Below are 13,482 nucleotides of genomic sequence, written 5' to 3' on the forward strand. Positions count from 1 at the left end.
AGAAATACATCGTGTAAAACAGTGTTTCTCAACCAGGGGTCCGTGGACCCCTAGTGGTCCTTGACATAAGGCCAGGGGGTCCATATAAAGTATGAATTTTTGTATAAATTTTGTATATTTTGACATGTCATGTTCCCATGAAAGAAAAATCCAATATAGCTGATGATATGGCCAAATACTGGACAAGTCAGCTAACTTGAATTATACTTGACTGCATTTGGTCCTCACAAAGACACAAATGATACAAGTAAATTTTGTTCTGGGGGTCCTTGAGGATGGTTCTGAATTGGACTGGGGTCCGGTACGCCAAAAGGTTGAGATTCACTGGTGTAAAACATATTTTCATAATTTTCTTTTAAAAAAACACCAATTACATCCTAAGTCAATGGAACACAGCCACATGACCTCATGGCCTGGATGAAGTCCGGTCGATAGGTTCTTATACAAGAATCCGTTCCGCGTTTTGCAGAAATTCTGTGCGTGGAAAAAAAAAGTCGCCTCACCTGCTGAGCGCTCCAACATATCACTCCGCAGGGTCAGTTTATATTATTTTTACTTTGCACTGGCGTTTGTAAAACCGCCAATATGTGATTTAAAAATACGTTCTAGTGTTATTATGAAGGATAACGGCATGTACTTCTGTGTGAGAGGGTGTCGTTCCTCTGAGTGCCGTGTTTAATGCTGTGGCACTATTTATCATGGTGTCGCTCGCAGGGCGTGATTCGGTTACACTCAAATATGGCTACCATGGAGTCAGAGCTACAACTTTAATATTTGTACTAATGCAGAAATGTAACGTTTTGCGTCAATCTTCGCTCTACAGTCGCGTCGAATTATCGTTTTGTGCGTGTACAAATTGTGAATACCCAGGCAAGGAGATCATCTCGATGTGTTTAGCGTTAATAAAGTGTTGCTCGAAATTGCAGCTTGCTCCGCGAGCTGATCGAAATCGTCAGGATTGAAAGCTTGAAAGCGAAATCTGCTTTCGGTTTTCTCGCATTCGAGGGTATTTTGGGCTGTGTTTTCCCGAATGTGGCCAGGGCTCGGCTCCTGTCATCGACTCAGAAAGCGGTCGGTATGGCTTGTTTTCGGATGAGGGATGTAACAGTAACCCGCGAGGATTTGGCGATGTGGGATGAAGCGGAATAAAGAAAAGTGATCCGCTCAAACCGAAGGAAAGCGGCTGCTTTCTACCTATGGATTAAACAGTGTAGGTTTTCTGGCTCTAAAAGTGGATTTTACTGGAATACGTGTACAGTATCGCAGAAGATATCGCTTTGTCACGCTGGCTTATTTTCCTGAGGATTCTTGTCATGAAGGAAATAAATAAAAATTGCTAGGGTCGAAGAGGTAAGTAAAGTGTGTTTTTGTCGCCTTTCTGCTCTTCATTTCGACCGAGTGTGCAGCTTTTCTTAATCTTGTATTCTCGCTAACCTGCTTATTTGGTATAAAGCCGTCAAAATACGCTTTAAAACGCCCTGCATCTTTACTGTCCACTACCTTTAATGGGCCGTTATATGATTCCGCTTGGATAGGCGACTCCAGGCTTGAGTAATGTTTCCAAGTTAATCAGCCGGGCTTGCAAGGCCTCTACTGTATCCACTTATAGCATTGCTTGCGCATTTACAGTCATATTTCCACAAATCATCTAAGTTGACATCACTTTGAACGCGATTATCATCATAAATGCTGCGTCTTTGGAGAGCAGAGATACTTGGCGTGCAGGTAGGTTTAGCCTTTGGGCTCCCTAAAGAGTTCAAATGCGTCTCTCTCCTTCAAAGTAGCCTGCTTGTTCTTGTTTTTTCCGTTTTATAAAAAGTATTAAGTATGGAAACCGTTGGAGTATTGCATGGCATGATGGTATTATTGGCACCCTGCGTACGTAAGGCTCTGAAACACAAAGCTCTGGAGACAACTGAACAAAGGCAAAAAGCTGGACATGCCCCCCTCATGTGAAGAAGCACTTGCTTTGTGTGCTTCTGTTGTTTCACTAAGGCTGTCCCTCTGGTTCCTGCATGTGTTGTGATATAAAATAAAATATCCAGTACATATTTTTGGTGAGGTATGCATTGCAAGTACAGTGTTCAGAAGTATTCTGATTGACCCACTCTCTAGTTAACTTCAAAAGAAGTCCTGCATACATGGCTGATTGAATGCTCCTTCATCATTGCGTTAGATAGATGGAGACATTAGAGATCCCAATGACTTGCATGGATAAATAGGTCTTTATTGGACCTCATTGGGAAATTCAGGTACAAACTGTATTTTTTTTCTTTTACTTGAGAAATGTTTACAGTATGGGTAGTTTTATAGAGTTTATGTAGCTTGTTATTGAACCAAGTGGGAAATTCAGGTGCAAAATCGCAACAGTATCAAATGTAGACCGCAGATATGCACAAATAAACATTAAAGAGGTCATATGATGCTTTTTTAAAGATCATTATTTTGTGTATTTGGTGTAACAGAATATGTTGACATGCTTTAATGTTCAAAAAACACATTCTTTTTCAAATACTGTACATTATTGTAGGTCCTCTATGCCCCGCCTCTCTCAAACGCTTCGTTTTCTACAAAGCCCCTCCTTCCGACAAGCGCAGTCTGCTCTGATTGGCCAGCTGACCCAGAGCATTGTGATTGGCCGAACACCGCAAGCACTCGTCGGAAATGTAACGCCCCTTACCATAATCGCAGCTTCAGCTTTCAAAATAAATGTAAAGACAGAGCCCGAAAGCGGAAACAGAGTCGCGTGACAGACAGTGATGAAGCTGGTATGTGTTTGTCTTTAGTCTTTGCAACTTCAGGGATCTTATCTATGCACAATCAGCTTGTAACACTCCAAAGAGAAAGGAAAACTTGAAATCGCATCATATGACCCCTTTAATGCAGTTAAAACACAAAAATAATGCCCATGTGAACGCATTAGCTGGTGCTGCTACCATGTTGTGAGTTAGAAAACCTGTTTATGAACAATGTCTTTACATCTGTCCAGATGTGAAAACTTTAAATTGCATGTAGAGATACAACATTTGCAAATTATGTGTTGTAAAATGAATCCAAAGACATTAATAATTATGAAGCAGCATCATTCTGTGTGATCATCAAATGAGTGAAAAGAGGGAAAGATTCAAAGGCCTGTATCCTTTTGTAACCTTTAACTTTTTATTACATGTAACTTGTTATTTAGTCTTTTTTAATTACTTTGTAATACCTCTTGAGAGGTTTGGAAATCCTTTGCGTTTGCAAGGTTGATACTGATGTTAGCTATGGGCTGATGATTGCTATGGACTGAGCAGATTTATTGTGTTATGCCAATTTTAAAAGACACCTTTAAACCATTGTCTTTATACTTCTAATCCATATGCTGATATTTTATTTTCTGTTAAAGACCTCATGAAATCAGACTTGGAATTTGTCGACTTTTAGTTCGTTTCATTTACTCTTGGTTGACAAAATAAACAGCATTTTTTTTTCTTCTGAAAAAGGACTGAAAATATTGATGCGTCATCCTGTGCTTAAAGGGGTCCTGTTATGCTTTTTCACTTTTTCAACTTTAGTTAGTATGTAATGTTGCTGTTTGAGCATAAAAAAGATCTGCAAAGTTACAAAGTTCGAAGTCCAATTCAAAAGGAGATATTTTATTTAACAGAAATCACTTTTCAAAAACTACAATGAACGACTCGTTTGGACTACAACGCATATTTCCCAGGATTTGTGATATCACAAATATCGACGAATGGGACGTCCAATCAAGTTCTCTCTAGAAAGATAATGCCCATCCCCCAATATCACCTTTGGGCTTGTTCGAGTTTGATCGGCTCTGCGCAGGCTGATCGGTGTATGACCTCAAAGTACCACGAGCAATTCATAAAGAGACGTCTGCTCTCCAATCACTCTCGCGGTACTTTGATGTCATGCGCCAATCGGTCTGTGCAGCACCGACGCATCTCCAACAAGCCTTTTTACTAGCAATAGCATGTAGCAACTCATGCATCTCAGCTGTGATGTAAACTAAAGCCTACTGGCTGTTTAAAAATAGGAGACAGTTTATTCGATTTATCCTCCCCCAGCTTCCTGTTTCAGTAGGAAATCAACATGAAAGAAAAATGCATTCACCAAGCCATTTCATGAGGTCTTTAAACGGCTACCACAGACAATGTGTACGCACACACTAATGGCAATGCACACAGCCTCATTGAGGCTTGACTCAACCATGTGAGGTCTAATTGTTTACTTAAAGCAGGATACAATGAGAGCAGCCCAGGGAGGGATCCCACGTAGTTCCCGGAAAAGACAGCATCCCGTTGGCAGTATGCCTCGTCAGCTGAGTGGACAGGTTGGCAGAAGCACCACGCAGAGCAGGTGCAAGGGTCAGCACTGGGGATCCAGCAGAGCAGCGACTAACAATATGCACAACATTCAGAAAGATTACACAAAATAATGACCGAAACTTGTTCGGTCGCCTACAACGGTGTTGCGTTTACTCTATATTGGAGCATGGAGGCCCATGTCCTTCAGGCTGTGCTAATGTGTCACAAGTCAAAATGATAGACAGACAGATAGATAGATATCCCGTTATTTCAAGAACTAAACTTCCCCTTTGAAAATCACATCACTGATAATGATTCGTTTTTTTATATATATATATATATATATTTTTTTTTTTTCTCTTTCAAATTGAAAGAAAAATGTGTAGCCAGTCTGTTTCTTTTTTGCTCTGATATCTAATGCAACCAATAAGTAAACGGCATTGTTAGGATTGTTTTTATTGGAATTAAAAAAAGTGTGCTACTGCTAACACTTGTTTTTATTCATTTTCATGGTGGTTCAGTTGCGAGTTGGACCCCATATTATGAGCAAATCATACAAGTTTATTAAAATATTATTTAGGATTTAAGCTCAGGGATTATTTTCTCCTCTGGCATTACCAGTGTTTAATAGAATCAGAATTAAAACCTCACTGGTTGGAGAATGTTGTGTTTTAAAGGCGTAAAGCTGCTGCAAAGCTGGGAAAACTTGCTGTGTTGAAAGCTTTCCTGGAAATGTAGCATTTGGAGATATCAGTCTACATTATAGCATACACTTGTATATGTTTTCTAATATATTACATAATTTTTCTCACAGAATGTCATCAGAGGAGAAAAGTCTAGACCCCTCTGACAAAGGACCCTCACCACCTCCTAGCAGCTCTGGGGCCACTCCCACTGGAAGTCCGGCCCCCACAGATAAGCGGCCCCGGGGCCGCCCTCGTAAGGACGTGTTATCCACGGCAACACCGCTTCCAGCTGTGCCCAGACAGAGAAAGAAGTAAGTTCAATTAAACTTCTGAATTGCTGTCATTATTGATGTAAATTGGAAGTCTAAATGTCTTCAGAAAATGAGGATCATTGGTCCTAAAAGTGAAGTATAGTATGATCTTATGAAATTCATCCTGTTGGTCAAACTCTATGTCTATACTGGAAGCAACATAAACTTAAGGCTGTCAACATTGATGGCATTAAAGCTACATGTCACCTCAAAATGTTCACCAACCACGAACCAGCTGGTTGCGAGTTTGTGGTTAGACTTCAGCAACTTTGCGTCCCATTTTATTTTGAAATGGAGGTCCATTGCTGTCCATTGGTGGGTTGTTTTTGAATTCCAAAAAAGTTTTGTTTATAATTGTATTATTTGTTCCAACATCTTGTATATAAGAAACCTTAATAATAAGAAAAACAAGAGGTTATTTAAATGAATAGGTCAGAACAGAAACATCACAAATTGTTATTTGTGTAAAGTCAGCATATTAATGTCATAATTTGGGATAGCATCTGATTCTACCCATTGGTATTTCAATGGATAATGAAAAGTGGGTGTTATGTACCAGAATAAAGCAAGGTGGTCGGAAGAGAGGGTTTGAAAGGCAAGAAATTGCTGATGAAGCTGTTTCGGCAGCAGAGCAAGTTACTTTTAAATGAAAAAGTTGATATTTAATTTCTTTAGATTTTTTTTTACATTTACATGACCTTGTAAATGGTCAAGCTGTCAACTAATATTTATTAATACTAATAAAATGAATACCCATTTTTTCATACTGTACTGTTGTGATGCCTAAATTCACTTGTAGCCTTCAAACCGATTTTAGTTTTTAGTATTTATTTTTTAAATATAGAAAAAAAAAATCACTAATCAGGATGAGCCAAATTTTCAATATTGCATGGTGCATGCATATAAAATAATATTTCAGATGCGTGCTAAAAATAACGTGGAAGGGTTAGCAGTGCAGCACATCGCAAATAGAAAGTGAAATAGGGTGCACTGTGGACACTTTCCATCTTTGTTGATTTATACTGAGAACATTCTAGTTTTGATGCACCGCTCATATCCAGTGTTGACATGATGCAAAAATTTGATTCATGGACTAATAAGCTTTCCTCCTATGCGACAAGCCATGCATTTGACCAGTTTAGCTTCATGGACACGTGACAGTGGAGACCTTCTCACCGGCTCTGATATGCCTCTCTGACAGGCAGCTTTGAATGACGGTGCGATAAATTAACCCCTCTGAGCCCTTAGGCTATTTACCCATAGAACACATTAGAGTTCCTCTAGCGAGAAGCACCTGCTTAGAGTTTACCTGACTGGCAGCATAATCCAGGGAGGGACTTCAGGCTCACCAGAAGCCATTGAATGTACAGGAGCAGTTATTGAACGGTAATCCTGGCAGACTTCCTCTGTTTCACATCTGCATTTGAGAAGAGTATGTGCATCTTTCTTGACTTGGATAACCATCTAAATGGAGGGGAGGCGCTTGGCATTTTTCCTGAGGGGATTAATTATATAGGAGTTTTTTAAGTGAAAAGCGCAGGTGCCTCTGCCAGCTTAGGAGCTTACTATGAGTATGTAAGGTGTGATGGCAGAGTCTGCAACTAGGAACGGTCTAGTGCAAGGTGCTTTTCATTAATAGATCTCACAAAATCCATATTCTTCAAAAGAAGAACTGCCCAAGAGTACCTACTACTTACCTTTCAAATACCTCTTGTACTTAAGTAAAACAGTTGAAATTACTACACTTTCAAAAAATAGCAAGTGTTTAGTGGTACAAAGGGACACCTTTGTACCTTCTTTACCCTTAAAGCGTTCATAATAGTACCATAAAATTACATATTACTCCAATTTTTGTAAAATTATTACATAAAATAAATGGTTAAAGTATTTGTAAAGTTTTTCTTTTTTTTTGCGTTTTGCATATGCAACATATAACACATTTCTTCAGTGTTTTTACAGAAAATCATATCTCATTGACCTGAATGTCATAAATTCTTATTGTTTACAAGAAGAAAACATGACCTTTGTGAAGTATTTATTTTAATACTTAAAGGGGTCATATGATGCTGCTAAAAAGAACATTATTTTGTGTATTTGGTGTAATGAAATGTGTTTTAAATTAGGTTTAAGGTTAAAAAAACACATTATTTTCCACATACTGTACATTATTGTTTCTCCTCTATGCCCCGCCTTTCTGAAACGTGTCGATTTTTACAAACCTCATCGGTCTGAAAAAGCGAGGTGTGCTGTGATTGGCCAGCTATCCAGTGCGTTGTGATTTGGCTGAATACCTCAAGCGTGAGACTGAAATGTTACGCCCCTTACCATACTGTAAAGCCCTGTCCGGCCAGAGCGATGATTCAAAAACATGAAAACCCATTACAAACGAGGCATTCGTTGCATCCAGTGGGGACATAATTATGGATTATAATGACTTATACGGTCTTTTTACGCATTGCGTTGCATCACGCCGCGTAAACATAAAGCCATGTCTGCATTTGTGATCGGAGAAATGACAAACAACAAGCACTACTCTACATTGCTCAAAAAACTCGCTTTAAATATATAAAATATAAAAACTCTTTAAATATAAAAGACGTACTTACAGTCTTTGAGTCAGAACAGCCGGCATTGTAGTCTACTCTACCAGGATCAGGAAACAGTCCTCCATAAAATGTGCTGCACACATCTGAATATTTGGGTTGAAGTGTTCTGGAACAGTGTTGTAAATACAACTTAACCACTGATTTCTAGTCGTGTCCATTTTTGGAAGACCAAACAAAGTAGTTTCGCTTTCACAACGAAACAGCATCACACACCGCGGCCTACAGTGAGCAGAGGCCGGGGGCTAGCGTGAGGAACGGCTGGAGGGGTAGAGTAAGCAGAGGCGGGTGGGCTTGAGAACGGCGCGGCCGGCGATTTCGACAAAGGAGCGTCCGGAAGGACATGTGGCGACCCCGGGCAGGACTCCACTTCGTCCACGGTGAAAGCCAATCCGGTGATCCCCAGCGCAAAGTTGTAGTATTTCCTCAGCGACCAGCACGGATCAGCTCCAGGCATGACGAAGCAAATATCGTCCTCTTTTGGAAGACCAAACAAAGTAGTTTCGCTTTCACAACGACGCACACAGCGTCTTTACGACATGATGGCGGAAACAACAATACTACAGCAAGAATAAAAGTTACGTCTTCTTTCTTTGCGTGAACATTTGGGCGGCGTTATGCAAATCTTCCCACATAGTGAGGTAGATATGTGGGGGCGTGTTAGAACGAGCCATTTTAGGTAGGCGTGGCTGACTCTTAACTTTTGTAAAGAATATCTCTTTGGATTTGAGACTTTAGTCTTTGCAACTTTACAGATCTTCTTTATGCACCAAGAGCTTGTAACACTCCAAAGAGAAAGGAAAAATTTTAATTGCATCATATGACCCCTTTAATAGACATTATAATGCATGTTTGTAATATTAAAATAAAAAATCTGGTTTAAATTTCCAACAAAAATCAAAGTCGTTATGAAATTAACCATGATGCTAGGGTGTTGTGTGTGGTTGCTAAGGTAATATGAGGCTGTTTCTATACAGTGTTGTGGTTTCTTATTAGCCCATGACAACAGATTCGAACCCAAGTATGAGATTCCATTCAGTTTAAGTCTGGAGGTTTTTTCACCCATCTTATCATCCGCCAACGCTTAGAAAAATAATGGCATTCCTCTCCTCAACAAGCCACATGGTTTAAGGTGTCATCCAAGTCTGTATCACAAACAGTGCGAGAAAGATTACACATTTAATATTCAGTATTATATGTTGCTTGAAATCCTTAATTGTTAGCAGTAGTGCTGCTTGCCTTGGCGACCAAAAGAAATTCTTTAGTTTATTGTTTTACAGTCCCTTTTGTTGCTTGCTTTAGTCAGTTTAGTGGATCTCTAAGGGTTCGATTGAATTTGGTCCCATGTTTTTGAAGAAAACCATTGGGTCTGTTTGCATCACGTTTAAAATCCATTCCATAAAACTCCCCTCCAGATTTTATACTGTAATCCTGCATTGGCTCTACTTTCTAAAACAGTTTTTTTCCCCTCTGTCTCTCTCTCTGTATGGTGGGATCATGGGGATAAGTTATAGGTCTCTGGGCTTGGGGGTTGGGTGCCGAGCACACTTAAATGGACCGTGCATTACTGTGTTCTCCTCTTTTCATTTTCCAAACACATAGACCAGTACCTGTGTATATATATATGCACAAATATACCAAACTTCAAATGCGTGTACTGCATTACGATTTTTATTTTACCTGTGACATTTAATGCTGTGCAGAGCCAACACAGGGTTTTAAAACAATCAACGTCAGCATTACGTAGCGACACATGACTGGCAGTTGCAGGTGGAGGCTAGATGACATCATAACTGTCAGGCTATGATGTTATTCTTGAATGAGACCAAGGTTTTCTTATTTAAAGTCATTTAAATCAGTTAGAATTGTCATGATGTCATATTCGTTTTTTTCCTCATTGAATACTGTTTCACTTAATCCCATTATGGAAGTAAATTGGTTTGCGAATGGCATTTTTAATGTTGGCTTTAAATGAATATCATTTTTAAATAAGTGCATTTAGCAGATGCTTTTATCCGAAGCGACTTACATTGCATTAGTGCGTACAAAGCAGATTTGATCAGTTCATGCATTCCTTGGGAATCGAACCCATGACTGCGGTGTTGCTAGCGCATCGCTCTACTGTTTGATCCATGGGAAAGCCATTCAAATATTGTTCCGTTTGTTCATTTACATCCATAAAGACCATTCAGAAGTAGGACATTTTCATGTTTCCTCATCCAGACAGAGTTGATGTTTGGCTGTCTGGGAATCGTGATGCATATTTAATCCTCTGTCTACTACAGAGTCGTCTTGGGTTTGGGCGTTAACACGGTTCATTTCTGTGGTGCCTCCATCTAACCCATTTGAATAGCTGAAGATTTACTCTAAAGGTATATGGAACAAACAAATCGATCCTAAAGTGCATTATGAATGATAGATTAATGACCTGTCAGAGCAATATTAGCTTTATTGTGTGGCACAGGGGTGTGCTAAATTAGCATGTTTGTGTTATATGTGTACTAAATGATTTCCTCTGGAAATCACAAAGGGATATGTTACTGGCTACCTTGGTGCACAGCTTACAAACGCCTTTGTCCCCTGACAAGTGTCATTTGAACTAGACACATTGAGCTCAGGCTCCAGTGGTGATACGCTTTGTTTACTTACTCATATAGGCTCATGCAAATGGCTGGCCATATTATAGTCAATAAATGTTTCAACTGTGAAGCTATATGTAGCATTTCTTTTTTAAATATACATGTATGGGATTATTATCATTGATTATTATGTTGTTATAAACAGATACCTCATTGTCATTTTGTCTCTGACAGCATCATGTATGAGATGAGTCAGTGGCATAAAAATGTAAATGCATTGTTATTTTCATCTTCCTATTAATATTTTGTTGGCTTAATGCGAGTAATATTCCATATATGCCTCTTTTTTTGTTGTTGAATAAAATACATTATTGTTACAATTCAGTAGGTTAAGAGATGATGTACTGGCATGTAATTCTGCAATGCCAATTTTTACTTGCATTTTGTAATGTTCGAGTTAATTTATGTCAGCTCTTTTGAGATTATCAGTATCAACCGATAGGTTATCCTGCTTGGTTGATTAACAAAAATATGTCATTTACTGATAGCTTGACAAATGTGAATAATACACAATTTATGGGGTTTTCTTTTTGGTTAATTTTTAGATAATATTGATTAAGTATTTTATATAACTGTGCGTGTGCGTATGTTTATTTTAGTTCGGTAAAGGTTCAGCAAGTTGTTTTATGTTATTATTATAATTTTATTGCATTTATTTATTTGGTTATGTATTAATATTTTATCTATTTTGATTTGGCCTAGACGACGTGTCTGCATCCAATAAAATTACAAAAGTCATTTTATATACATAGAAAGCATATTAAATGCAAGTCACGTGACTACTTCAATGCTTCAAATAACTTGTGAAAATAAAATGTCAAAATATGAGTGAAATAATGTTCTATTGTCATTCAGTGTGTTACATATATATTTATGTAAAATTGAAACAACATACATGTGACCTGTACTTATTAATATACATTGTAAAAAAAATAGATACTAAATTTTATAATATTTTAAATGATTTAAAACAAATGGGTAAAACCCCTTGGATTGAAGGATAGTGGCAAAGATAGATAAATATTTAAAATGACAATTAATTAGTTTTTGAGGGCTGCACTGTGATCCTATATTTTATTTATGTTGATGTATGTGTGTGTATATATATACAGTGGGTACGGAAAGTATTCAGACCCCCTTAAATTTTCACTCTTTGTTATGTTGCAGCCATTTGCTAAAATCATTTAAGTTAATTTTTACAACTTCTGAAAATGACCAGCATTGTTTTAGCAGTACATAAAGTAATGTCACAAATCAGAAAATTAAATTTTAACATCAATGTGAATGACAAAAAAACATGAATGACACTAATTTTATGTCATTGTGACTTTGCTTTCCATAAACTTTAAGTACTTCTTCATATACCACAGCAAAAACTGTAGTCTGAGAAATTTCAAACATGATTAAAGGCAAGTGGACAGTCAGTAAAACTGTAGTATGAACAAATACACAATTTACAAGCATAGATAATATAAACAGTAGTATTCAGGTACAGAAATTTAATAATTAAGTGTAAAATAACACTGCATTGTGTTCACTGTATGAATTAAATTTAGATTAATCTTTGTTATAGCTGTTTTGTTGTTTGATTAACATTAGTGACATATTCAGCAGCACGTATATATAGGCTGCTGTCCCTTTAAATCTTAAATACTATTGCACTTAAAGGGGTCATATGATGCTTTTTTAAAGATCATTATTTTGTGTATTTGGTGTAACAGAATATGTTGACATGCTTTAATGTTCAAAAAGCACATTATTTTTCAAATACTGTACATTATTGTAAGTCCTCTATGCCCCGCCTCTCTCAAACGCTTCGTTTTCTACAAAGTCCCTCCTTCCGACAAGCGCAGTCTGCTCTGATTGGCCAGCTGACCCAGTGCATTGTGATTGGCTGAACACTGCAAGCACTCGTCGGAAATGTAACGGCTCTTACCATAATCACGAGCTTCATCTTTCAAAATAAATGTAAAGACAGAGCCCGAAAGGGGAACAGAGTCTCGTGACAGACACAGTGATGAAGCTGGTATGTGTTTGCAGTACACAAGCCACGGTTAAGACAGCTGACTCCACTGTGATGTGTCTCGCTCTCGCTCTCTCTCTCTCGCTCTCTCGCTCGCGCGCGCACGCACACACACACACACACACACACACACACGATGCGCAAAACTCCGCATTTGAACAGTCAATAGCAAATACTTAAACTAATAACAAAACAGTAGCTGATTCAGAAGCGGCAGATTGTCATAGCGAAGTCAGAATTACCTCCTCTCCTAGGTTCACGAAACGGTCGTCCATTAAAATGTATTGCTGTTCTGTTGTAAGTAATATTAAAGTTTCCTAAATGCATCTACTTTCGGAAGGCCAAATAAAGTGTTTTTGCTTTCGCCTAGAAACACACAGCGTCTCCCTGACATGGCGGCTTCAACACCTTTTTAATGTAGCCTATTATTAAAATGATTCAGATATCGCACGCCGTTGCGAAATGCATATCGCGATATTTGCATTTGCGATATTTCGATATTTTCGATATATCATGCAGCCCTAATATATATATATTAGGGCTGTGCGATTAATCGAAATCTAATCGAAATCGCGATTTGAGACGTTGCTATTTCCTAATCGCAAAGCCTGCGATGTGGACGCTATATATCTCTGTTCTAGCGCATATGCATGACTGCCTGCCTTGAGTTGCAATCTTACTTGCCCTGGGCAAGAGTGAGCGCACCTCCGTTCTCCCCAATCAGCACTGCTCTAGCCAACTGCGTAAACACCCACCGTAAAAAAAAAAAAGCTAATTAAAACTAAAGAAAACCGTATGCAACTTAAGCTTCGAAATGACAGACAATGAACAAAAAATGTAATTTGCAAGAGCTGCATCACAGCGCATATCAAAAGCTCCCTTATCGGTTCTGTTTTCAGTACTGGAGAATAAA

The 13,482-nt window shown here is 38.4% G+C and overlaps 1 protein-coding gene across 1 annotated transcript in view; it reads left to right on the forward strand.

The window, feature by feature from the left end:
- The first annotated feature begins 2,186 nt into the window (after nucleotides 1–2,186).
- kmt2cb (lysine (K)-specific methyltransferase 2Cb) overlaps nucleotides 2,187–13,482 on the forward strand; it is a 134,740-nt gene continuing 123,444 nt past the window's right edge. The window contains exons 1-2 of the mRNA XM_016283713.1: nucleotides 2,187–2,252; nucleotides 5,122–5,304. Of these exons, the coding sequence (XP_016139199.1) occupies nucleotides 5,123–5,304 (182 nt within the window). The 5' untranslated portion in view covers nucleotides 2,187–2,252; nucleotide 5,122. The remainder of the gene's footprint in view (nucleotides 2,253–5,121; nucleotides 5,305–13,482) is intronic.

Source organism: Sinocyclocheilus grahami, unplaced genomic scaffold, assembly GCF_001515645.1.
Source record: "Sinocyclocheilus grahami isolate Dianchi unplaced genomic scaffold, SAMN03320097.WGS_v1.1 scaffold176.1, whole genome shotgun sequence".
NCBI lineage: Eukaryota > Metazoa > Chordata > Actinopteri > Cypriniformes > Cyprinidae > Sinocyclocheilus > Sinocyclocheilus grahami.